This window comes from Phascolarctos cinereus, unplaced genomic scaffold, assembly GCF_003287225.1.
Source record: "Phascolarctos cinereus isolate Bilbo 61053 unplaced genomic scaffold, phaCin_HiC Scaffold_5;HRSCAF=322, whole genome shotgun sequence".
NCBI lineage: Eukaryota > Metazoa > Chordata > Mammalia > Diprotodontia > Phascolarctidae > Phascolarctos > Phascolarctos cinereus.
Window position 1 is genome coordinate 323284983 of NW_027555958.1, and position 23981 is coordinate 323308963.

The 23981-nt window shown below is 53.7% G+C and overlaps 2 protein-coding genes across 2 annotated transcripts in view; one reads left to right on the plus strand and one right to left on the minus strand.

Annotated features, from left to right (window-relative positions):
- On the plus strand, positions 1-16899 carry ZBTB7B (zinc finger and BTB domain containing 7B). Its single transcript, XM_020991624.2, is given in 4 exon segments — positions 1-24; positions 12429-13555; positions 14374-14639; positions 14642-16899. Coding segments are annotated over 3 exon segments (1584 nt in total). The 5' UTR covers positions 1-24; positions 12429-12434; the 3' UTR covers positions 14839-16899.
- DCST2 (DC-STAMP domain containing 2) overlaps positions 16888-23981 on the minus strand; it is a gene marked incomplete at its 5' end in the record, with an annotated part of 12546 nt that continues 5452 nt past the window's right edge. The window contains 8 exons of the mRNA XM_020991621.2: positions 16888-17191; positions 17283-17447; positions 17598-17691; positions 18288-18415; positions 18784-18914; positions 19332-19432; positions 20803-20970; positions 22294-22458. Of these exons, the coding sequence (XP_020847280.2) occupies positions 17014-17191; positions 17283-17447; positions 17598-17691; positions 18288-18415; positions 18784-18914; positions 19332-19432; positions 20803-20970; positions 22294-22458 (1130 nt within the window). The remainder of the gene's footprint in view (positions 17192-17282; positions 17448-17597; positions 17692-18287; positions 18416-18783; positions 18915-19331; positions 19433-20802; positions 20971-22293; positions 22459-23981) is intronic.

The window sequence follows — 23981 nt, forward strand, 5'->3', positions numbered from 1 at the left end:
GGGGGAAAGGAGGCTGGAGGACAGGTGAGACAGCAGGACAGGTGAGGCGGGCCCGGGGGGGTGGGGGCGGGGGGGTGGGGTGGGTGGGAGCCAGGTGGATGAGCGGCTCCCAGCAGCCAAGGGGGGGCGGGAGGCAGGAGGAGGCAGAGGGAGGCGGAGGAGGAGCCCCCCAGGAGCAAGCAGCCAGCGGACTGCCCGCGGCCTTCTGACCAATATTGGAGCAGAGCCCCGAGGCTCCGGCCCCCTACGTCCCCCGGAGCCCACAGGGCCTGGAGGGGGACAACCAGTTCCCTACACCCCGCATCTCACAAACCTCTGCGGACAGACCCGACGGCAGAGAGGTGAGTACCCCTTCTCCTTTCCTTCCAAGGCTCGGGGTTCCCCTTCTCAGTTCGAAACTACTGCAGTGTCCTTCGGTCGCCCTGTAGAGAGGGGACCCCCACACGGCCATACAACAGAAATAGGGATTCCCACCCCTCCGGGTTCTCTCCAGAGCCTTTCGTCTTTGGAACTGGTTTGGGCTGGGAGAAAGGGTGCGAGCGAAGGAATCGCGACTCCCCCACCAGCTCTTAGCAGAGGGTTCCCGGTAACTTTCTCAGCACTTCTTAGGGGCCCAGGTGGCTTTTTTTCTGAGATGAGTTGGAGTAATTCAGCGCTGAGCGCTCCCCAGGTTTCTTCTTGGGGATATTGGGGGACCCTCCACAGGGACAGGGTTGAGGGAATGGAAACGTTGACTCGAACTAGGACATCGCACCCCCCCCACACACTTCTGCTCCGGCGCGGTGAGCTGGACCCCCGCCAGAAGTCCTGGGACGGAGGGGGGTGCACAGGAGGAGCCGGGGCTGGGGGGAAAGTTACCGGCTGGACTATTCGGTTTCTAGGTCTTCTAGGACAGCACTATTTCTCGCTTCTTTCCCTTTCTCTACTCGCTGTGGCTCCAACCTCCCGCCTCCCCGGTATCACGTCCCTTCTCCTCTTCACTCTCACTCCGCTCTTCTTGATAACGTCTCCCTCTTGGCTGCTCAGCCATCCGCCACCTCACTACTGCGTCCGCTCCGGACCCCCAGAACCCGCGACAGAGGGTGGGCTGATTGAAGGGACTTTTCCCACTCACCTCCCCCCCCAATTCCCTGGCGCTGGAACACCTGCCCCCACCCATGGGTGTGCGCTCGCGCGTATGGAGGGGGTCGCCACAGTGTCTGCTAAGTAGGATCGTCCTCATGCAAGGGTAGATTTTGAAGAGGGGTTTGGGGGGGGTGTTTCCTGGAGTCTCCGGCTCTTTTTCTCCTCCCACCCCCTACCCCACCCCGAGTCAGAGAGCGACGTGTCCCGGCCGGAGCGAGGGGGGGACTCTGGAGTCAGGGGGGGCGGCGTGGGCAGCGGGTTGTGCCCGGACACGTGCCAGCTCCGGCGCCCCTGCCCGGCTGGTGTTTGGAGAGAGGGCGGGGTCCCTGCTCCCCCAACCCCCCCCTACGTATCAAAGGGCGGCTGAGACGTGGTGAGACCTCGGGGCGCCCTGGGGGGCGGGGAGCTTAGGTCCAGAATAGGGGAGGGGCAGAGGCGCTGGGGCTAGCTGACCCACAGGAAACGAGCGCTGCTGACCTAGTTTGGGACACCGGAAGTGGGTGCTCCGAGGAGAGGGGGAGACAGGGAGGCAGGCAGGCGGTCCTGGCTTCCGGGCCAGGTGGAGGGCTTTCCGGAATTAGCCCTGTCCCCTTATGCCTAGGACCCCTCTGCTCTGCTGCTGGGAATGGGAATGAGTCAGCGCTGCCCCTCCCCCTACCTCCTCCCTTAGGGGAGTCAGAGGAATGGGGGGGAGAGACCCTGTAGGGCAGGGAGGGGTTAAACTAGGACAAGAACTTTGTGGGGGGGGAGTGGAGGGGAGTAAAGCCTGAAGGATTATGGGGCTGGCTCCTTCCCCCCCAACTGGTTTGGTCACCCCTATACCTGCCTGGCACTGCCAGAGGGGGAATATGCATGGAGGTGTAATGAGGGAAGGTGGGCATGAGTGTCAAGGTATTCCAAACTGTAGTATATTATTGAAAACATAGGGTTAGGGTCTTGTTTGTGACTGGGCTTAGGTGGTAGCGTTCCTCTTAGTGGTAACTGGAGAGAGTGGAATGGGGGAAGCTCCCCCTGGAACAGCTGATGAAACCTCGGAGAAATCTCTGCTACCGCCTCCTATTCTGGCCCCGGGGACCCCAGACTCCCCCAGCACCACCTGTGTGTTAGATGGTTACCGTGGGCACCATGCAGCCGTTGGGCACCCCTGGGCACTGCCCCCCTCCCTTGGGCACCCCTGGGCACCGCCCTTCCCCTCTTGCTCAGGGGTTTCAGGAAGGGGTTAATGCCATAGGGATGGGGGCTCTGGTAAAGGAAGAAGGCAGTGCCCACTAGATTTAAATGCCAGGGAAAAAGGCCACACTGAAATCAAGCAAGTCACATCTAGGCCCTGCTGAACTGGACCCCAGTATCCAGGAGATAGGAGTTGCCCCCTCCCCCTTGCCATGGTGCCCCCTGGTACTCAAGGGCCCCCAGCTTCTCCTTGGCATGGTGCCTGCCCTGGGAGGGTGCGGCGGGCAGCGGGGGCTGGGCTAACAATGCACCATCGGGCCCTTTGTGTGCTTATACTTGGCACCCTGGGGAAGGGTGGGGGAGGGGTGCCCCCTGGTAGGCATAGGGGGCGGGGCACCTCTGAGGTAGGGACAGCGGAGATTTGGGGAGAGCTGAAAAGAGAATAAAAGCAAGTGGGAAGGAAAGGGAAGTAGGTCAGATGAGGGGGCTAGACCCCACCCCAATACCAAGCCAGGCCAATGAACCACCAGCACCTCCTGGCTTCCAGATGGTAAAAGACCTGCAAACAGGGAGCAGTATGTGATTTGGGAGTTGGAGGTCAGAGGTCACTGTCACAGAACTGCCCAGATGGAGGGAGGAGGGCCTAGTGCTCCCCCTCCCCTTTGGTGGGCATAAGGCCCAGTTCCCCTGGCCCTCTGCCCCTGAGAGGCCTAAGGAGTAGGGAGCAAGAGTCAGAGGCCCCACCCAGGTGGGTAAGTAGGTGGGCATTTTGCCAGGTTACTGGCCTCAGGACTAAGGCCTCTACTTCTGCTGGGCCCCAGCCTCCTAACAGGCTTCCAAGACAGTGCCCACCTGGCATAGTGCCTTTCCTTAGATTCAACGCTACATGAGCTCTACTGTAATAATGAAAGAGTGAGGGGACCTGTGCCTGATTTGTACTGAGGCTGGGCAGAGAGACAGGGAAGGAAGGTGGGGATGGGCAGATGGATAAGACCCTGGCATGGGTGTGTCTTCCCTGGCCTCTTCCCCCTCCTGCTGAGTAAACTTGTGAATAAACTTGACGTTTTGGCCGGACAGTTTGAAACTGCCTTACCACCACCCCCTTAACCCCCATCCCCACCCTTCCCCACCTCTTCTCAACAACACAAATGAAACCAGGAACCAAGACAGGCCTGGAATGAGATGGGGGAAACATTTGCCACCCACCCTCGGGAGCATCGGAGGGGCCAGAAAGGTTCCTCTCTCCCCATATCCCCCTCTATGCCAGGCGAGTTGTCTCAGTGGGAATCTCAGCTGTGGGTGAGAAACTTAGGGTTGTCAGAGGAGGGATGATCTCAAAACATTCATGTTACTTTGACAGGGACCTTATAGCCAGTCTATCACCCCAGTCTTGGCCCTTCAGACATGTCTGCTTTTTATATAGGCAGACCCTTTGACACTAAGTGGACTCCATTGGATGTTTCCCCTGGTTGTCCTGGAGAAAGACCCTCATCACTCCCTCCCTCATTCCATGAACCAACCCTGTCTCTGTAAAATAGGTCAAGGGGGCAAAGAAGAGGTAGGCCAAATTCAAATCCTTCTGTTGGTGTGGCCTCTGGCATTGGGGCACAGTGTGCCAGCATCCTTCTCTTATTGAGGGACGAGTTGTTCTCTCCCTCTTGACACCAAGGGCTAACTCAACAAAGCCATGGAGCCATGATTGACCATACAAGCTAGCCAACGTCCCCATCTGCCTCCCCCTACTAGCATCTTCAGAACTGAGTCAGGCTTCTGAACCCCACAGTTAACAAAGTTCAGAGGCCAAATCCAGAAGCAGGGTATGATGGCAGAGAGAAGATCAGCCAGGCCAGTCCACACACCATGCATAAGTGACCTGGCTGCTGAAGTGGACAGTGCCAATGTGGGGCACCCCCAAGTCCCTGCAAGGCTTCTGAGTGGGGGCTCCCCTAGGCCTTTGTTCTAGGGGCCTCATGTCTTTGGCTTTAGTTTCCTTCCTGTTTCCCCTCCTACACCCCCACCCCACCCATATGCCCCTTTCAACAGACATCCTCTCCTCCTTCCTTCCTCCTAGCCTCCCCTCTGCTTGGGCCTGGGGGTAGGGGGCAGCTTGGTCCCCACCTTATGGGCTCATTTTCTATCCTTCTTTTCACAAACCTAGGCTCCTTGGGAATCCTTTCCCATCTTCCACTCCTCCTAAATTCTGTACACTACCCTGCCTGCTACCTCAAGGGGGGCGGGGAGCACCTATATTGGCAAGAGTAGCTCATATGAACTACAACTCCCATGATGCACTAGGATGCTTCATGTAGCATACTGGGAGCTGTAGTCAGTCTGGAGTTGTGGGAGAAATAAGCTGAAAATGTTGGGAGTAGGGTAAAGACTATGATAGAGTTAGGTAGGGTGGATCTTCTGTCTATTTGTCCCCACCCCACCTCACACTCCTTTGGCCTCCTCCTTTGTGACTTCATGACACCCACAATTGGCATAAACCTGATGCCAATGTCATTTATGCCCTCTGGGAAGAGAGATTCCACCCACCCTTCTCTTGTGGCCCCACCCCAGAGGTGCCCACACCCTGCCCAGTTGCCCCCAGGGGAAATGAAATTGGGGGGCACCTTGTGAACCCCCTTACCTGCCCCAGGTTCTGCTCATTTTCTTTATGGGGATCAAAGGGCAGAGTACTGCCCCACCCACCCCCTCCCAGGCATAGGGGCTCCAGGGAACCCAATGAGAATTGCAGGGACTTTGGTGTCCAAGCAGATGCCAAGGTGGGGGGGTGCCTGTAGCCTGGCATCTGGTGCCTGGGAACACACACCCCTCCCCCACCCTGGGGGAGTGGGGCCAACACGGTTCTGCTATAGATAACCGCCCATCACTGGCTGAAGGTTCTCCATGATTGTGTTTATGGAGACCTGGAAATAAGTGCTACCTCCAGAGGAAAGGTTTCTAGGGACTAGGAGCCTCTGGGCTTGTCTGTCTGTGGGACCTGGGGGTCTAAGGCTGTGCCAGGCTGGCATGAAGGGTAATATAACCCTCCCCCACCCCCTACCCCAAAGTTGGCATGAAAATCCCGAGAGCAGGAGGATTGGTTGGGGGGGGAGGGCATTACTGCCAGCATCCTGGTGGGTAGGTGCCAACCGGGCAGGGAGCTGGTGAGGGGCAGCTGGCCAGGGGCACAGTGCCAACTGCCAGCAGGAGAGAAGGGGAGGGGGCATTTCAGGGGACATTACTGAGAGTCTCCCCACCCTGTTCCCTTCCCAGGCCCCAACAGAAACCAATTCAACCCAGTGCCTAGTCAGCTATGCGTGGATTGGGGGAAAGTCCCCCAATATCAAAACCTCCCGCCTCAAGGTACCTGGTCCCTGGAACCCAGGGAAAGGGAGCCTCATTGTTCGTGCCCCTACTTTAAGCTAGGACCAGAGTCCTGGGTGCCCCTCCTCAGGCCCAGGCAGGTCCCACCCAACCCAACTGGCCAGGATGGCAATAGTCTTGCGCAAGAAGTGGGGCCAAGCCCTTCCCAGCAGATGCCCCCTCCTAGCTCCTTCCTCTTTCAGTGCCTGCCGTTCCCCTCCCCTTACCCCCAAAGAAGACACTATACCCCATGTCTCCCTGGCCTTTGGGTGTTGGTAGAGTTGCTGCCCCTTGGCCTGGTTGGCAGGGGCAGGCGCCCAGGCCAGGAGCTGTGGTATGTGAGTGGGTTTGGGGTGAGGCTATAGGGAGGGCGGGGTGCTGCCCCGCCTGGCCCCTGAGGGCCTGAGCCTGTCACCAGGGTGGGAGGGTCTGGCCAGCTCCCATGGGGGTGGGGGGCCCTACTCCTTAATGAGGCTCCTAAGGGTCTGAGACCTGGGCATCAGAAACATTAAGGTTGCAGGCTTTCTACTCCTTCCCTCTATTCTCTTTCATTCCTTTTCTGTGCCTCCTCTAAGTCTCCCCCTCCTTTCTTTCCAAGACTTATCTGCCCTCTCCAGTCCCACCTCTTTCTGACTCTCCCAGTCCACCAAATACATTTTTATATTCTCTGCCTCAGTGTCATAGTTCTCTGCTTACTCCCAGCTCCTTATCCCTTTTGCCCCCTCACCTGCTTCCCTTTCCAGAGTTTCAGGGAGGGAAGGAGGTGGTAGTGATGGTGCCAAAGGCAGAGTTTTGCCAGATTCTTGGGTCCTTCTCCCATGGTGCTGGCCCTCCCAGCGGCCCCTCCCTCCAAGCCTGGGGGGGGGGAGGGCCAGCACCCAGAGGGTTAAGGCTGCTGGGGGGAGGGGCTGGGCCAGGTCGTGGGCGGCTCCTTTGAAGAAGGGAGCTGGATTGGGGAACAGCCTGCCCCCTCCATCCCGCCTCCAACCCGCCCATCAACCCCCCTCCAGCCCAGCCTCCCCCCTGCCTGCTCCCCCCAGGGGCCCAGGATGAGTTGCAGCCACCGCCCCTCAGCGTGCAGGTGAGTGGGGCCCGCTCCTTTGGGACTAGAAGACTGAGGCCCTAGGGAGTCTTGGAAGAATTGGGGTCAATTGGCAAAGACTTGAAAACGGTCTAGGGGAAACGAAGAGAATCCATTTCTGGGGAGATGTGGTAAATGAAGGGACTGAGGGTACTGGGATGTCTGGGAAAGATTGGAGAGATTGAGGGACCAGAGGAACAGAAAGACAGCAGAGAAATTGACCCTGAACTAGGAGATTGCTGGGGTGGGAAGATAGGGTTGGCAGGCCGACTAGGCCAGGGAGCTGGGCTCAGGGGACCAGGCTGGGGTATCTTCTGGGGCTGGGGGGCTCAGGTTTCTGCCGGCAGCATGGCGGGTGTGGGGTTACCAGGCGGCTCGGTTACCCGCCCCACAGACGCCCGAACCTGAAGAGGTAGGGGGGGTGGGCAGCCGGGCAGACCCTGGCACCTTTGGGCACACTTACTAAACCTTCATGGAGAGAGCTGGCTGGTATACCCTGTATAGCTAGAACATGACCCCTTGAATCCTGGGGTCTTCCTGGGGGGATAACAGGCAGAGTGGGGCGCCCCCCGGGGAAGTCCGGTGGTTCCAGGGTTGGAAAATCTGACGGTCTAAGCATGTCCCCACCCCCCCCACACACATCCGCTCTCACTGTTCCCCACCCCACCCCCTCTATCCTTTCTATTCCCCTCCCTCTATCCCTTCCTTAATCCAGGAGGCCAACATGAGGACTTTGGCTAATGGCATTCATTGTCTCCCATTGCACTGCCAGGTCTTGAAGAAACTGGGTTCCAGCTCTGATATTGTTTCTGTGATATGCACCATTCATCTATTGCCTTCTACACTTGAGTAGAGAAACTGAGTGGGTCTTGGGGAGATACCATAAAGGATTTGATGGGAAAGATGAGGACAGGTTTTAGGAAGGGTCCGAGTAGAGAACAGGGATCATTCCACAGGAGAGAAGCAAGAGAAGGGAGTGGGGAAGTCCAGGAAGACCTAGGGACAAGGGAAGAGTAAGGGAGATATGTTGGGAAGGAGAGAGACAAGGAATGGAAAGAAGTAGAGTGGGCAGTGAGGATTAGGGAAACCCCCCCCCCCAAGGGGTTTAGAGCCTTGGACTTAGCTGGAGGTTAAAGAGGTATACCATGAAGGATGTTTGGGTGAAGCGGAGGTCTTCTTAATCCACCCCCACCCCACATCCCACCAGCATCCTCTTCCCTCTCATATCTCCTTCATATCTCCCCTGCTGGAAACCTAGGCGTCTGTGGGCTTGTGTCATGGAAAGGAAAAAGTGGGGGCACCAAAATCTCTTTCTTCTTGGGTGCCCAGATGATTGGAATAAAAGACTTGGGGGGAGGTTGGCTTAACCCCAATAGCACCGGGAAGCAGCCAGCTCCTCTCACCTCCTTCCCCCTTCGTGGCTTGCGGTCTCTCCCCTCCCTGTCTTGGCCCCCAGGAAGTGTGAGTTCTGGGGGTGGTGAGGTTAGGAGGGGGGAAGGGGTGGGGGGAGGCAGGCAGAAGCCGGAGGGGCTAGGGTTGGAGGGCATTAGTCCTTTGTGCATCGTGGAATAAAAGGGCCTTCTCTGAAGCCCTGAAGCCATGGCCCAGTAGTAGAGCAGTAGATGAGTTTTCTGTCTCTCCTCTCCTCATACTTCTCCATCTTACCAAGCAACCTTGGGATCCAGGTGTCAGTCCTCAGGTTTGAGAGTGGGTCAGAAAAGTCTAATGGAAGCAGTGGGCCTCTGGGTCTTTGGGGAAACTAGTCTGGCCCTTTGGTCGTCCCCCTACCCTCCCCCCCACCTGGCCCTACCACCTATCCCCTGGTCCAGCCACAGGCCAAAGCCTGTGCTTCGTGCAAGCTAACTCCACAAAAACAGGAAGAAAACCTGAAGCTGGAGATGGGGTGGGGGTGGAGGTTGGAGGGAAAGAGAAGCATGGGGGAAGGGGAGCTAGAGGTATTCAGAGTTTTCAGTCTGTTCTTTCTAGCTGTCACTGAGGGTCTTTGTGCTTTTATTCCAAATCTGTGGGGTCTCAAACACTTCTCTTGGACCTGCAGCTATAGAGCTAGCTCTAGGCTCTAGCGGGCTCTCTCTCTTCCTCACCCCCACAGAACCGACACCCCATGCCCAGTCTTCATCCTAATACCAGAATCTGACAATGTTGGGGGGTGGGGGAAGAGTAAAGGAGGGAATGTATGCTTGTATCTTAGTCCAGTATCTATCTTCTCCCTCACCCCATAATCCTGGCTCCACCCCTCCAAGCTGGTTCCCGTAATCCCAGGGATGGGGTGGTGGTGGCCAGCTTGCTTTACTCAACTGTCCGACACAGGGCTTCCTAAATCTGCCCATTAGCCGGCACTGACTAGCATCATTGGTCCTACTATTTATTATAACCCTCAAATCACTGGACTGAGTACTCCCTGGTATTGGCACCTGGGGCAGGACACCAAACTTTACTTTAGCCAAATCCAGGGCTAATGGGCTCTGCCCTTTTGGCTCCAGTGAAATAGGCTTACCTTGACTAGTGCCCACTGGCACCAAGGAGGGTAGCTAGGTGATACTGGTGTCCCTCTCTTCATCCCCTTTATTGCACCCCCACCCCAACCAAGATGGGGCAGATTTGACTCAGGTCCCAGTTTCAAGAGAGCTGCCCACCTGCCCGGCCGGTCGAGCAGGCCTGACAGTGAGGGGAGCCTGGGGGGGTGGGGGGGTGGCTGGCAAGGGGGGAAGAGTGGGGCGGGGCCCCCAGCTTCTCGTCCCCCCCCAAGGCAAACAGACCAAGCCTGGTTCCCTGGCACCCCCAGCACAGCTGCCCTCCCCACCCCCCAACTACCACCACACCCGTCCATGCCCACGAGGTCTTAGCAAGAGGGGGCATGCCAGGCAGGGTGGGGATGGGGCCGCCCTCATGGGGCGTTGGGGGCTGGGTGCTCTAGGATGGAGAGGTGGGCAGGTTGCCCGAGGGGGAGTGGGCACACTGGCACCAATACCCTGCCCCAGGAGAAAGAAAGGTCTGCAATGGTCCTTCATACTTCCCAGTGGCTGGGACTCTGCCCCCTTAGCCTGGTTGGCACCAGCCTAGCTCCAGGTGTCACTCAGATTGACATAAGTGCCAGGGTCCTGGGGGAATCTGCCTAGGGAGGAAGGGTGGTCTGGGCCTTATTCCCCATCTTGTCCACGCCCCCTCTCATTTTGCCCCTCCTCCTCCTTTAACTGATATCTCCTTAGAATGGGCAGTGGTGTGGCATTAAGGAGTTAAACACCCACTCTTGCCTGAGCCTGTGAGAGCTGCATGGTGAACCAAGCTGCGCCCCTGACCTGACAGTGGGGTCAGCCAATCAGCACCCCCGCCACACCAGGTTGCCAAGGAGATCGCCCCTGGGGTGGGAGAAGGAGGGAGGGCTCAGCAGAGGGAACTAGTGGTGGGGGGGGGAACAGAAGAGAGGGAAGGACTGAAAGGGAGTGGAAAGAGCCGCATGCCCGCGCCGGTGCCCCAGCTCATGGCCAATGGACAACCAGGGTGGCCCCTCCCTCTTTTCCTCCCTCTCTCACTTTCTTCCTCTTCCCAGAGGAGTGTAAGCCTAGGGTCCCAACTGGGCCACTGTTGCTGCCCACCTCAGCTTCTGTGTATTTTCTGCTTCTGCAAAGTCCTGGTGGCACTTAGGCCCAAGAACCTCTCACAAAGCCTGGAGCTAGACAGAAGAAGGCCTCCCCAGTGCTTCACTCCCGGGGGCTAGCTTCCAAGTTGGGGAAAGTGGTGCCTATAGATGCTAGGGTACAACCAGGACTGCCTTACCCCCAGAAACACGTGTGGGCAGCTGCTTGCTCAAGGCTTGGGGGCGGGGGGAGCCATGCTCTGGGCTTTGCAATCAGGGAGGTACACAGGAGAGCCGTCACATAGACACAATGCTGCTCTTGTATCTTAATGAGGAAACTTGGGGCCCCGCCTTATTTCCCCCTCCCCCAAATAACCAAGTCCCCATCGTTGGCCAGGGCTGGGCAGCTGCTGTGGGAGTGGCAGAGGTAACAGAGACATAAAATGTGGAGTTGGAAGGGACCTTGGCCATCGTCCACTTCAAGGCCTTCCTTTTGCAGAGGAGGGGAATTGACATGCCCAAGGTCACACTATGACTAGTACTCATATACAAGTCTCCGAGTCTTTGTCCCTTTTTGGAGAATTTTGGACTGTGTCCATACCCCACATTATGAGGTGGGGAAATTTTTCTCTGAGAAGCTCAGGGGTCCCTTTTCACCACTGCAGCAGACAGAATGGAAAGAGTGTTGAATTTGGAGTCAGGCTACAAGGGTTCGAGTCTGGAGTTTGCTGTGTGACTCTAGGCAAGTCAGGTTGCCTCTCTGGGGCCCAGTTTCAAAATGGGGATAGTACTCCTTATGCAACCTGTATCACAGGGTTACTGTGGGGAAAGCACCCTGGAAACTGTCAATATCTGTATAATACAAGATCTAGCCTACCTTTACCTGACGAGTGAGAGGGCTGAAGGCCGTAATGGTGTACCCCACAGACAAAAGACTCCCTAGCCTTCCTTGTCACAATCTGCTGGGTGCCGCCCTCCCCCATGCTTCCAGGGTGGAAAAGGCATCATGGTGCCTCAGTTAACCCTCACCCCACCTATGCTAGCCCTAGCAGTGGTTTAAAAGGGGAAGAGGATCAGATTGGTGCCTACTGCGGACACTTCCAGGGGCACCTCCTGCCTGCCTGGGAATGGGGGAGGGGGAGATGGAATCTGTGAGGAGGGGGTAGGAGCGGGGAGCCTAGCCTATTGTCAGTGGGGGAGGGGTCGGGCAAGATGCTTATCTTCAGGGCAGGAAGCACCAGAGACACCCCAGCGCCCTTGGTGGCTGTTCCCCGGGCCCCATTGTTGGAGGGGGGGGAGAGGATGTAGGGGGCCCCTGGGAGCTGCACATTTCCCGTCCACTAGATAGGGAGGGGCACTCCAGATGGGGAGAACCTGGTTGAGAGAGAAAAATTAGGGTAAAAATACATTAGATTTGTGAATCCCTTTGAGGACTTTCTTCTGTGTCCATCCTGTCATTTGAGCTGCACAAACCTGTGGGAGAGGCAGGGTAGGCAGCATGGAGGTATTTTCCTCTTTTCACAGATGGAGGAATTGAGACTTGGGAGAGCAGAGATCATACCACTATAGAATGTCTGAGTTTGAAAGAGCTGAGAGATCACTTAGCTAGAAGCATAGCAGTGAGTAAAATACTGGGCTCTGGAATCAGAGGACCTGGGTTCAAATCTAGGGCTCTGCTTGCTACCTGTATGACTTTGGACAGGTCACCTAACCTTTCTGTACCTCAGTTTCTATATCTGTAAAATGACAGAGTTGGACTATTAACTTCAGGTCCCTTCAGGCTCTGAATCTATGATCTCATGATGGCTCCAATTCTATGATTATGATGCCCCCACTCACAGATGAGGAAAGTAAGGTTTGGTGACTTGCCCAAAGTCACACTGTAAATCAGTGGCAGAGCTGGAGCTAGATTCCAGGTATTCTCTTTTTCCAGTCTTCTTTGCACTGGGATTCAAAAAAGATAGTTTCTTGAAGGCAGAGGGAATGCAGCTGATGAGGCTGGGGGTTAAAGACTTGGTTTGCATGAAGAAACACCTATTCTCCTTTCCTCAAAATGCCGAGCGCCCAATCCTAACTGTGGCTCATGTCTTTCCATCATCCCTGCAGGTGAGGATGGGGAGCCCTGAAGATGATCTCATTGGGATTCCCTTCCCAGATCACAGCAGTGAGCTCCTCAGCTGTCTGAATGAGCAGCGCCAGCTGGGCCAGCTGTGTGATCTCACGATCCGAACCCAAGGCCTAGAATACCGAACCCATCGGGCAGTGCTGGCTGCCTGCAGCCACTACTTTAAGAAACTGTTCACTGAGGGAGGCGGGGGCACAGGTGCCAGTGGTGGCATGGCTGCCTCCTCGGGTGCCGGCGTCTGTGAACTGGACTTTGTGGGCCCAGAAGCACTAGGAGCCCTGCTGGAGTTTGCCTACACGGCCACCCTCACCACCAGTAGCGCCAACATGCCTGCTGTCCTCCAGGCAGCGAGACTGCTGGAGATCCCGTGTGTCATTGCTGCCTGTGTTGAAATCCTGCAGGGGAGCGGGCTGGAGGCCCCTGGTCCTGATGAAGATGACTGTGAGAGAGCCCGCCAGTACCTGGAGGCCTTTGCCACTGTGGGCACTCGGGTGCCCAATGGTGATGACAGTCCACTACCAGCCCCTCTTCCACCACCCCCACCCCCAACACGGCCTGTTCCCCGAAGAAGCCGAAAGCCCCGAAAAGCCTTTTTGCAAACAAAGAGGCCTCAAACCAACCATCTGCTGTCTGATGTGGCTGCCATACCCCCCCACCCGTTTACCTACCCAGATGAGGAAGAGGCAGCAAGTGGCATTAGTCTAGGGGATAGCTATAGCCCCCCTGGTGGGGCCAGGTCACCCCCTGAGGGGCACCTGGGCTATGAAGGATATGAGGGGGAGGAAGAAGAGGAAGATCTAGTGTACCCACCAGCCTATGGGCTGGCTCAGAGTGGGGCACCCCCCTTGTCCCCTGAAGAGTTGGGCTCAGATGAGGATGCCATTGACCCCGACCTGATGGCCTATCTGAGTTCTCTGAACCATGAAGCCCTCACCCCAGGGATAGATGGCCAGGACAAGCTGGTACGCAAGCGTCGTTCCCAGATGCCCCAGGAATGTCCAGTTTGCCACAAGATCATTCATGGGGCAGGCAAGCTGCCCCGACACATGCGGACCCACACCGGTGAGAAGCCTTTTGCCTGCGAGGTCTGTGGCGTCAGGTTCACCAGGTGAGAGGGTACCCAGCTTTGGGGGCAGGGGGCAGAGGGCAAGAGGGTAAAGGAGAGTGCCACACCTACTAAGAACCCAGGAAGGGGAGAACCACTCTGGAATCCCCAGCCAAGAGCAAGGGAAGATGGTATAGGAATGCAGTGGGAAGTGGAGAGTTGGGGAGAGGAAGGGGGTGAAAAGGCCAAAGTTAGGAGTTCAAGGATACTGCCGTAGGGCATCAGGGACATAGGACAGGTGGGCATTGGATTTCAGCAAATAAGATAAGTACAGGCAGATGAAGAACAGAATGATGCCAAAATGAGTTTTGTCCTTCATTCTCAAAGAGGACCATGACATCAGGAAGGAGATGTCATGACTTGCAACTGAATTGGATTTAAGTGAGGGAACGGCTGTACAAGGTTACACTCTCTCCTAAGGAGGCATCGAGGCCCAGTGGGAAGATATAGATCAGGAAGACTGGAGATGGTCCCAATGCAGTGGGAGGCCTTGGCCTCTTTGAGCTAAGGTCTTTTTCTGGCCTCAGTCTGTCCAAGGCAACACCCATTCAGTGATTAAGGTTAGGTAAAAAATGAGGCCAAAATGGGAGAGAAATTAAGGAAGCCCAATGCCTGAGGACAAAGCTAAAAGGATGATGAAAGAACCTAAGGGGTGGAAGAAGTGGGAATGGGGGTGAGGAGGGAAGGCAGATACCTACAGAAATCAGGTTTGTCAGGCCTATGCAAAAGTCACAAGGACTTTTTCCAGGCCTTATTCCTACCTGCAGGTCCTTACCCTATCTCTTCCACCATCTCCAACTCCACCCCTTTCCCCTCCCCAGGAATGACAAGCTGAAGATCCATATGAGGAAGCACACTGGTGAGCGGCCATATTCATGCCCACACTGCCCAGCACGCTTCCTCCACAGTTATGACCTCAAGAACCACATGCACCTGCACACAGGCGACCGGCCCTTTGAATGCCACCTGTGCCACAAGGCCTTCGCCAAGGAGGACCACCTGCAGCGTCACCTGAAGGGCCAGAACTGCCTGGAGGTCCGGACCCGTAGACGAAGAAAAGATGATGCACCCCCCCACTACCCCCACCCCAGGCGCCCACCCCAGCTGGCCCTGGCCTTGACCTTTCCAACGGGCACCTGGATGACTTCCGCCTCTCCCTGGCACGTTTCTGGGAGCAGCCAGCCAGGGCTGGGCCTCCTCCTCCACCCCCAGGGCCTCCTGAAGAAGACGAGGAGGAGGGGGCACCAACCACACCCCAGGCTGAGGGTGCCATGGAATCCTCTTAAATGAGAAAAGGAGCTGGACTAGGGTGGAGTCGCAGGGTGGGCACAAATGCCAAGGAATATGAGGGCTGTGGAGCACAGACTGTACTGTGGGTCAGGGGAATTTTGCCTTCAAGGGTACCAGACCCGGCTCCTCCTCTGTACCTTGGCAGCTCCGGGCTAGTCCCACATACAGGGAAAAGTTTGGGCTCTCCCCCAGATTGGGGCAGACTCCCTCCCACCAAGGGGTGATAAATATATATATGTATATATACATATATAATATTTTGTATATATATAAATATATACATACACACACAGCTCTATTGTAAAGGTGGGGTTCCCCCCTCCCCAAACCCTGGATCTTCCCAGGGATCTAGAAGCAATAATATATTTCTGATTTGTAGGGGGGGTCCCTTTTCGGCTATGCGGGTTTTTAGAGGGTGAGGGGTATGGGACCAAATCCCTGCCCCACCCACCCTAGGGGTAGGGCTGTGTGTATGGGGTGGGGGAAGCTGCCCCTCCTTTCCTGACCCCTCCTTCCTGGTTTCTGTTCCCCTTTTCCTGGCAGTGGATTATGCAAAGGTTTGGGGGGGGTGAATCGCGGTAAGGAATAGACTATGGAATCGGGGAAGCTGAGTGGGAGACTGCAGGGAAGGAAGGACTGGGGGTGGGGGGCCACCAGTGGGAAACTGGGGCAGAAGGGAAGGCAGCTCCCCCACCGTCCCTCCGCCCAGTTCCCAGCGCTGAGTCACGGGGTCCGAGGAGCAAGCAGGGGGCGGGGTGCCCAGATCCTCTCGCCCGCCCCCGGGGGCAGCAGGAGGAGCCCCACCCGCTCCCCTCCCCTCCCGCGTCCCCAGGCAGGGAATGTCTTGTTCCCGCCGCTCCCCGCCCGGGGCCAGAGGGCTGGGCGGGCCGGGCTTCGTCCCATCCTAGCCCTGCCCTCCCTTCCCCGGCTCTCTCCCCTCCCCGCCCAGGTGCGAGCTGCCGCCGCCGCCACTGCTGCCGCTTGTGCAGCCGCCGCCGCGCCCCTGACTCACGCCGCCCCCGGGCTGGCGCTGCAGCTGCTGCTGCTGCCGCTCGGGCTGGGGGGGGGGAGGGGGTGAGGACCAGACTTACTGAGAGTGGGCTGGCGGTCGCCACCTGGCGGCCGGCTGCTGAGCGAGCGTGAGCGCCCCTCGCGGCTGCTTTGGGCGAGTAGATTCCGCCACCCCCAACCACCGCTGCCTGTGGGCGAGCGCCCCCTCGCGGCGGCGGCGGCAGCAGCAGCGGGATAATAGCTTGAATGTGCTGCCGGTCCCTCGAGGGGCTGCACAAATAACTTGTCCCTCTTCTGCCCCATTCCTTGGGGGCCTCTCCTGTGTTGGGTAGGGAGTCTCTTCCCGCCCTCTCCCCCCCCCGCCCCTGACTCCCTTAGGATCCAATCCACCCATCCTTCTGTATATAGCATCTTCTGTTGGTCTTGTTGAAATCTAGTTTGAAAATTTTAATTCTCTCTTGATTTCCTGGGGTGACAGGAGGGTGCTGGGGGCTCTCTCCAGCCCTCTTCCTCGCTGGGTGCTGGACCCCCACTGTGGCCTGGGCTCTGCTGATTGGGCTGGTAAGGGGGGATCCCTCCCTCCCCCACCCCAACTCTGCCTTGCACTATTCCCCCTCCCTGGCCTAGTGGCCCCTCCCCCTCCCTGGGGGGGCAGGTTCAGGGGCCGGTGCTGTCTCCCTTCCTTCCCCCTCCCACTATGCCCCATGCCCATTTGCACAGCTGCTCAGGCCTCTCCCCCCCCAAGCTAGGGGGGGTCAGGGGAGGGGGTAGCGGGACCAGTCCCTGTATCTATTTAAGGCGTGATGATGTAATATATTGGGGGGGTTGGGTGCCCCGGGCCCCATCTTAGCATTTCAGGTGGTGGGGGGCCCAGGGCTGGAGGGAGGGAGACTGAGGACACCTTGGCCTCCCCTCCCCATTCCCTTGGCTTTTCCAGTCAGTGCCTTAGGGTTGGGGGGGGCAGTTCCTCCTCTCCTGCCCCATTCCCTTTCCCTCCCCTCGGGTGTAAGCAACAGAAAGAAAATAATAATAATTTAAGATTCGCAGTTGTGTTGGCCTCTCTTTCCTTCTTTAATTATGGGTGGGGATGGGGATCTGGAATCGGGAGACAGAGAAGGTAGATAGGGTTGGATGGGGTTGGAAACCAGAGGAGGCAGTAGCTATTTCTGGGGGAGGGGGGGAAATGGGGAGATGGTAATATGGACAGGAGATTGAGTGGAGGTAGGCTGTGGGAACGACTTGGGTTCATCTTCATTCTCTTTCTTGTCCTCAGCTTGGTCACCACTGACCCCATCCTCATTCTCCTGCTGCTTGTTACAGCTAGAACCTGTTCCATTGCTGGGAAGAAGAGAAAATGTATGGGGTCGGGGCTAGAGGCAGGCCCTCTTCCCACATTACTCTTCCTGGCATCCCTCTGCTCTTCTCTCACCTTGAGCTACAGGTTCGATCTAGATTAGAGAGAAGGGATAGCTTCCTGAACCTGTCCTTCCCCAGGACTGTCTTCAGCTTTTTCTTAAGCCGCTTTTGCTTCTCCTTGCTCAGTGTTTTGGCTGAAGCCAGCCACAGGCGGGGGTGTTCATCATCACTGGAGTCCCTGAAGGAAACCTCAGAATTTAGGGGCTTGGAGGTTATTGCTGAATCTTCCTAGACAAATGAATTCCCCTCCACCACTCCTACCTTTTACATCCTGGTTTCCTCCCTTTTAGAACCAACCCCGTGGCTAGCTATGTCCTTGAGAACTCACAACTCTAGATCCAGGTCTCCCTGCGGAGTCAGGGGCGCTGCACACACTGAGCAGGTGTTATTCAGGAGTCTGAAGCAGGTCCTGCAGAAGAGGCCTAGGCAGTGGAGCCCAGGGATTAGTGACTCAGGAATACTTGGCCTGGCTACCCCTCCTTTCTGTCCTCTTCCCCCACCTCAATTTTCATGGAGCTCTTCCTGGCCTCCACCACCTCACTGGGCTGCAAACGATGGAATGCCATGCAATAATAGAATATATGCACATTGCAGAAAGGGTGCAATGCAAATTAGGCCAAAACTCACAAATTTGTGTCTGCCTTATGCAAATCACAAAATGCATATGCAAAGCACCATGCCCATATGCAAACGAGTTCATGCATAGAGATAACATTGGATCCAAATGTAAAACCTATGCAAAGGCTACGTAAATTATGCACCACAATTGATTGTGTCTATGCAAATTAAATAGAATTATAGATTTTAAATTGGAAAGGATATTAGAAGCCAGTCAGTCCATACCTTTCATTTATAGAGAAAGGAAACTGAAGGTAGGGAAACTAAGTGATTCCCTAGGTTTCAGAGTGCCATAAATGGGATTGGAACCTAAACTTTAAGACAACAAATCCAGAACTCTTTCCATAGTACCATGCTGGCACCTCCAGAGCAAGACTCTGGTGATTCCCAGCAGGCCTACCTCTGCAACCTGGGGTGCTGCAGGGAACAAAATCTTGCATCTCATGTTCATTCTGAGGCCTTCCACAGCCTAGGCAGTAGGTCTGATGGATTCCCAGGAGATTGATGAGTGGTATTAGGCGGGGCCACCTGCAGGAGGGTTTTGTGTACATCCTCTGCATGGGTCATCCTCTCCCCTAACCCACCTTAAAGCTTTTCAGATGATGGGGACCTGTCCTTTTTTATCCCGTTACTTTTGCCCTTTTGACCTATTAGGAAGTCCTTCCTACAGTCTAACCCTGCCATTGAACCAACCACTTATTCCTCTTTCTTTGGCCCCATTCTTGCCTTCTATTCTGCTAGAGAATCCTTCAGAGTATCCCATAAATCCTGAGGTACCTCTCACTTTGCACAAGTATTTTGCACATTCAACTTAGGGGCAAATTTCCACTCTGACCCCCTAGTTCATCTGCTATTGGACTTTCCCTTCAGGGAGACAGGGGACTAAGAAAACTCACTTGGCAGCAAGCACAAGGAGAATGTTGGCGTGGCCCTGATCAGCTGCCCGACGCCTCACAGCACCAACCAGAGAAATGGCCAAGTTGGATCGGCGGGTCAGCAGATTGTTGTACAGGAAAGAGATCCGTTCCTGGGTAGGGGAGTGTTCAATGTTATAAGGTCCAACAGTGGACAGATTTCTATCCAAATCAAATAGAAGGAGTTTCCCTTGCTTACGGTTAAGCAAAGGCAGTTGGGAGGGAGGGGATGCAGAGGGGATTGCCAAACCCAATATTACAGCTGTAAAACTGAATGATTATGTGGAAGCCCCCACTCAAGGTATCCTCAGTCCAGGGACACTGTAATCCTGTGAAGCATTGCCCTGAGAGGCTTCTTTCTGTGTTTGCCCTGGGGAGTCTACAGAGGATCACGGAACCATGGACACTCAGAAAATGAAAGTAAGGACTTTGAGTTTCCCAAACTCCCAACTACTGAGTAGTAAACCACTGCTTGGAATAAAACAGCTGCCCTCCCTCCACCCCATCCACTGGGACTATAGGCCTCTCACCTGCTCCCGGGATGGGTAGTAGGAAGCACAGATGACCCGACTCATCCGTCCAACGTAAGAGCCGAAGAGGGTAACAAAGAAACACAGGCCATACATGAGGCCTGTGGACAAGGTGGGTATTACCAGAGGAAGAATACAAGACCCACACCCTCCCAGAATTGCACAGGCCCTGATGAGGATATATTGAGAGACCCTAGTTCCCAATGCTGTGACTCCCAAAACAGGTTTCATTTTCTGGAACTTCTTCCCTCCCTTCCATCAACCTCATACCCTTGATAATCATTATAACAGTTACTAACATTTACTTTCTTTTTGGGGCCAGACTTTAGTTTAGTGACTGGAGGAGAGGGGGCAGGGAGGGTCAACTCAGTATTGTCTGAATCAGAACTTGAACTCAGGTCTTCCTGACTCCAGGTCTGATACTCTGCCCACTGCACCACCTAGCTGCCCTAGTATCCCATATAACACTTTATCCTATAAAGCATTTCACATTAATTATCTCATTTGAGCCTTATAACATCTGGGTGAAGTAGGGAGGACAGGTGTTGTCATTTCTAAAGTTAAGTGATTTGCCCATGATCACACAGTATGTGTCAGAACCCATAAACCCAGGTCTTTTTGACTTTAAGGCCAGTGCCCCCTACCCTCTAGAATACATCACCTTTCACATTACTATCAATATAGCCTAAAATTGGTGTGTTTTTTCTCTCTTTTATGTCCCCAACATTGTTGATTCATACTTGAGTTTGCATACCAGTAAAACCTCATTTTCTTTCACATGAAATTAAGTCTATTCATGTCTCCCCTATCTTTGTGCAATTGACTTTTTGAATACAAGTAAAGTACTTTACATTTGTCCCTACTATATTGCATCTTGCCAGGTTTGGTCTGCCACACTAATATGTAGAGATTTTTTTGGCAGTTTGATTGGTATGGCACTGAATAAATAAATTTAGGTAGAATTCTCATTTTTTATTATATCATCATTATTATTATATCAGTTGCTTGGCCTACCCATGAGCAACTGATATTTTTCCAGTTATTTAGATCTAACTTTATTTGTGTGAAAAGTGTTTTGTAATTGTGTTCATATAGTTCCTGAGTTTGTTTCAGTAGGTAGAGATCTTTTTGGATGGCTGTGTCTGTCTTGCAACTATCCTCTTCAGTTTTGTATCATCTATGAATTTTATTAACATGCTACTAATGCCTTCATCCAAATCAATAATTTTTTAAAAAAGAAAAAGAAAAAACACCAAACAGTATGCCAGGGACAGATCCTTGAGTACTCCACTAGAGACCTCCCTCCTGGTTGTCACCGACTCTCAGTCACTACTATTCTTTGGGTCTGCATAATCAACTAATTTAAATCCACTTTGTCATTTGACCCACTTTTTAAATCTTTAAACCTTTCAATGTTGATTAAGTGCCCTCTGGATCTTCCAGTCCCTCCCAGTGCACTGTGAATAGTTACCAATAAGTATATAGCTTTTGTAGTTGGGTTCTGATGTACGGAGAAGGCAGCGCCGGGATAGAATGGTGATATTTCCCTTCTGAAGGATGTCAAACACTGATACCAGGTCACGGTAGATCTGTCCCACGTAGCCTGTCCCCTGTACAGTCACCGACACCAACACAGGGTCTGGGAACACAGGGGATAGGATGAGTAATGAAATCATCTCATCTCAGCTTTCCCTTCTTGAGAAGGTCTCTTTTTTTTTTGGTGAAAAAGTATATTTCCCTTAATCCTATCCCACCCCCCATTTATTCTATTCTCTCTTTTGACCCTGTGCCTCCTTAGAAGTGTTTGCTTCTGATTACTCCTTCCCCTAATCTGCCCTCCCCTCTATCATCCTCCTAGTCTCTTGTCCCCTTCTCCCCTTATTTTCCTGTCGGGTAAGATAGATTTCCATACCCAATTGAGTGTGTATGTTATTCTCTCAAGCCAAATCTGATGAGAATAAGATTCACTCATTCGAGAGGGTCACTTTTATAGCCAGGAAATGTACCCATTGGGGATAGGGAGGCCCCTAGATCCTTTGGGCAGGAAGAGACTCAGAGCCTCACTTTCTCACTTTATACACACACACACACACACACACACACACACACACACACACACACACACACGCACACACACACACACACACACACACACACACAGAGGCAGATAGTAGAATCTATGTTCAACTCATGTTAGCCAAAATAACCAGATGAAAAAGGCAACTGGGTGGTGTGGTGGTTAAGAGCACAGGACTTGACTTGGAATTAAGAAGACCCTGGAGTCAGGAGGACATGAGTTCAAATGAGTCCTCGGATACTTACTAGCTATGTGACCCTGGGCAAGTCACTTAACCCTGACTGCCTCCAACAACAAACAAAAAAGGAAGGCTTAAATTCAAATCCTGTCTCAGACACTTGCTATTTGTGTGACCCTGGGCAAACCATTTAACTTCTGTCTGCCTCAATTTTCTTATCTGTAAAATGGGAATAATAACTCCCACTTCCTGGATTGTTGTGAGGATCAAATGAGCTGTTTTCCAGGACTTTTGCAAACCTTAAAGCATGATATAAATGCTATTATTATTCTTATTATTAAGGGGGAACTGGATTTGGAGTTAGACAACCCGGGTTTGAAGTCCTACCTTGGTGACATTGAATAAGTCATTTCTCTCTTTGATGAATCTGTTTTGTCAAATGCATATAAAAACCCTACTAGCCCAGAGGGTTGAAGGGATGACCACTATTACATAGGAGAAGGTGGGGATAAACTTGAAGATATGTAACATCCCTTCCAGCTCTAAAGCTCACTATCTTTTGATCCAGGACAAGAGGTAAGACTTGGTTGGAAGTTTAAAGGAAGGGAATGGAGAGTAAGAGTTGGAGAAGGGTTAAGGGGGTGGGTCAGAGGGTCCAGAGGAGGGCAATCAGAGGAGTGGCAGGTTGACAGGACGGGTGCTCTCACTCCGAGTCACAATCTCCCCCTGCAGCCAATAGCGAGCCAGGTCCAGCAACCAGAAGATGGCATAGTCCAGTACCACGAGCAGCAACACCAGCAGCAGATGTCGGATTAGGGTGAAGGTCGCCAAGGTGTAATGCATCCGCTCCATCCTAGACAGGTATAGGGAACCTGAAAGGAAAAAGAGTCTAGGGAAGAAGAAAGCTGGCACCAGAGACTCAGCACAGCTGCATGGAAGTGGTGCCCACAAAGTGGACTGGTGAATAAGAGTCCCTTCCATTATGGGACCCCCTACACCTCTACCCTATACCATGACCCTGTCCATCAAGAAACAAGAGTCCTACTTGGTCATGGGCAGCTAGGTAGTGTAGTGGATAGAGCACCAGACCTGGAATCAGGAGGGCCTGAGATCAAATCTGGCCTCAGACACTAGCTGTGTGACCCCAGGCAAGTCCCTTAACCCTCTTTTCCTCATTTTCCTCATCTGTCAAATGAGCTGGAGGAAAAAATGGCAAACCACTACATATCCTTGCCAAGAACACTCCAAATGGGTTCATGAAGAATCAGATATGACTGAAACAACTCAACGATAACAACCCTCTGTTATACTTAGTCATGCTTGGCAACCTAACAGGCCTCAGTCTTCTCATAGAGAAAATCCTCCGGAATGGTGAAGATGGGGGTCAGGGAATGCCTTGCCAAAAAATATACAGCCATAACACAACCACAAGGGGTCCCTTTTGCCAAATGTGTAGAATCCCACCCCCTTGCCATGAAAGTGCTATATAAATGTTAACTATTATAATATTTTAACATTTACATAGTACTTTAAGATTTGCAAAGCGCTCCAAATAAGTTATTTCACTGGTGATGATGGTGATGATTATGTCTGGGGACAGGACCTGCTATTCCATTGCTATAGAAATGTGGGAAATCCCTTCTGTCAATGCTGGTCTTCACCTTCTTTGCAATCTATAGTCTTAGATTCTTGCTAAGGACACTGAGGGTTTAAGTGATGATGGTGATAATGCCCACTCATGCCCACACAAGCCTTGTCTTTTTTTTTTTTTGCTTTTTTGATGAGGCAATTGGGGTTAAGTGACTTGCCCAGAGTCACACAGCTAGTAAGTGTCTTGTGTCTGAGACTGGATTTGAACCCACGTTCTCCTGACTCCAAGGCCAGAGCTCTATCCACTGCGTCACCTAGCTGCCCCAAGCCTTGACTTTCTAGAATCTCCAACTCTACTTCTCCACCATAGTTGGGTCAAGTTGGTCCTCATCTCCCAGCCCCACATGAACCATTCATTCTCCACCAAGTTCTTCTGTCCCTCTTAGATATCCTTCCTCCTTCTCACCACTGGTCCAGCAAGCCTTCCCAAAGTAACTACCTATCCTCTTATGGCTCTCCCATCCTTCTCCATGCCTCCAATTCTGATGTGTAGAGTTTTGTCTGGATAAATCACTGGACCTTCCCTCTCTCTTCTTCTGTGTCCTTGAGGCAATGGTAATAGGAAGAGGAAGGAATGTTTGGCCTTACAAAACTGAAATCTCCCCAAAGGTAGAGTCTGTGTCTCCTGCTCCATCTGAGTATTTCCCTAACATTAAAGACAGAGATCTGCCAACAAATGGTGTGGTCAGTACTAATGGTAACCAGAACTCCATGGCACAGGGTCCTAGCATTCCTACCCTTCCTC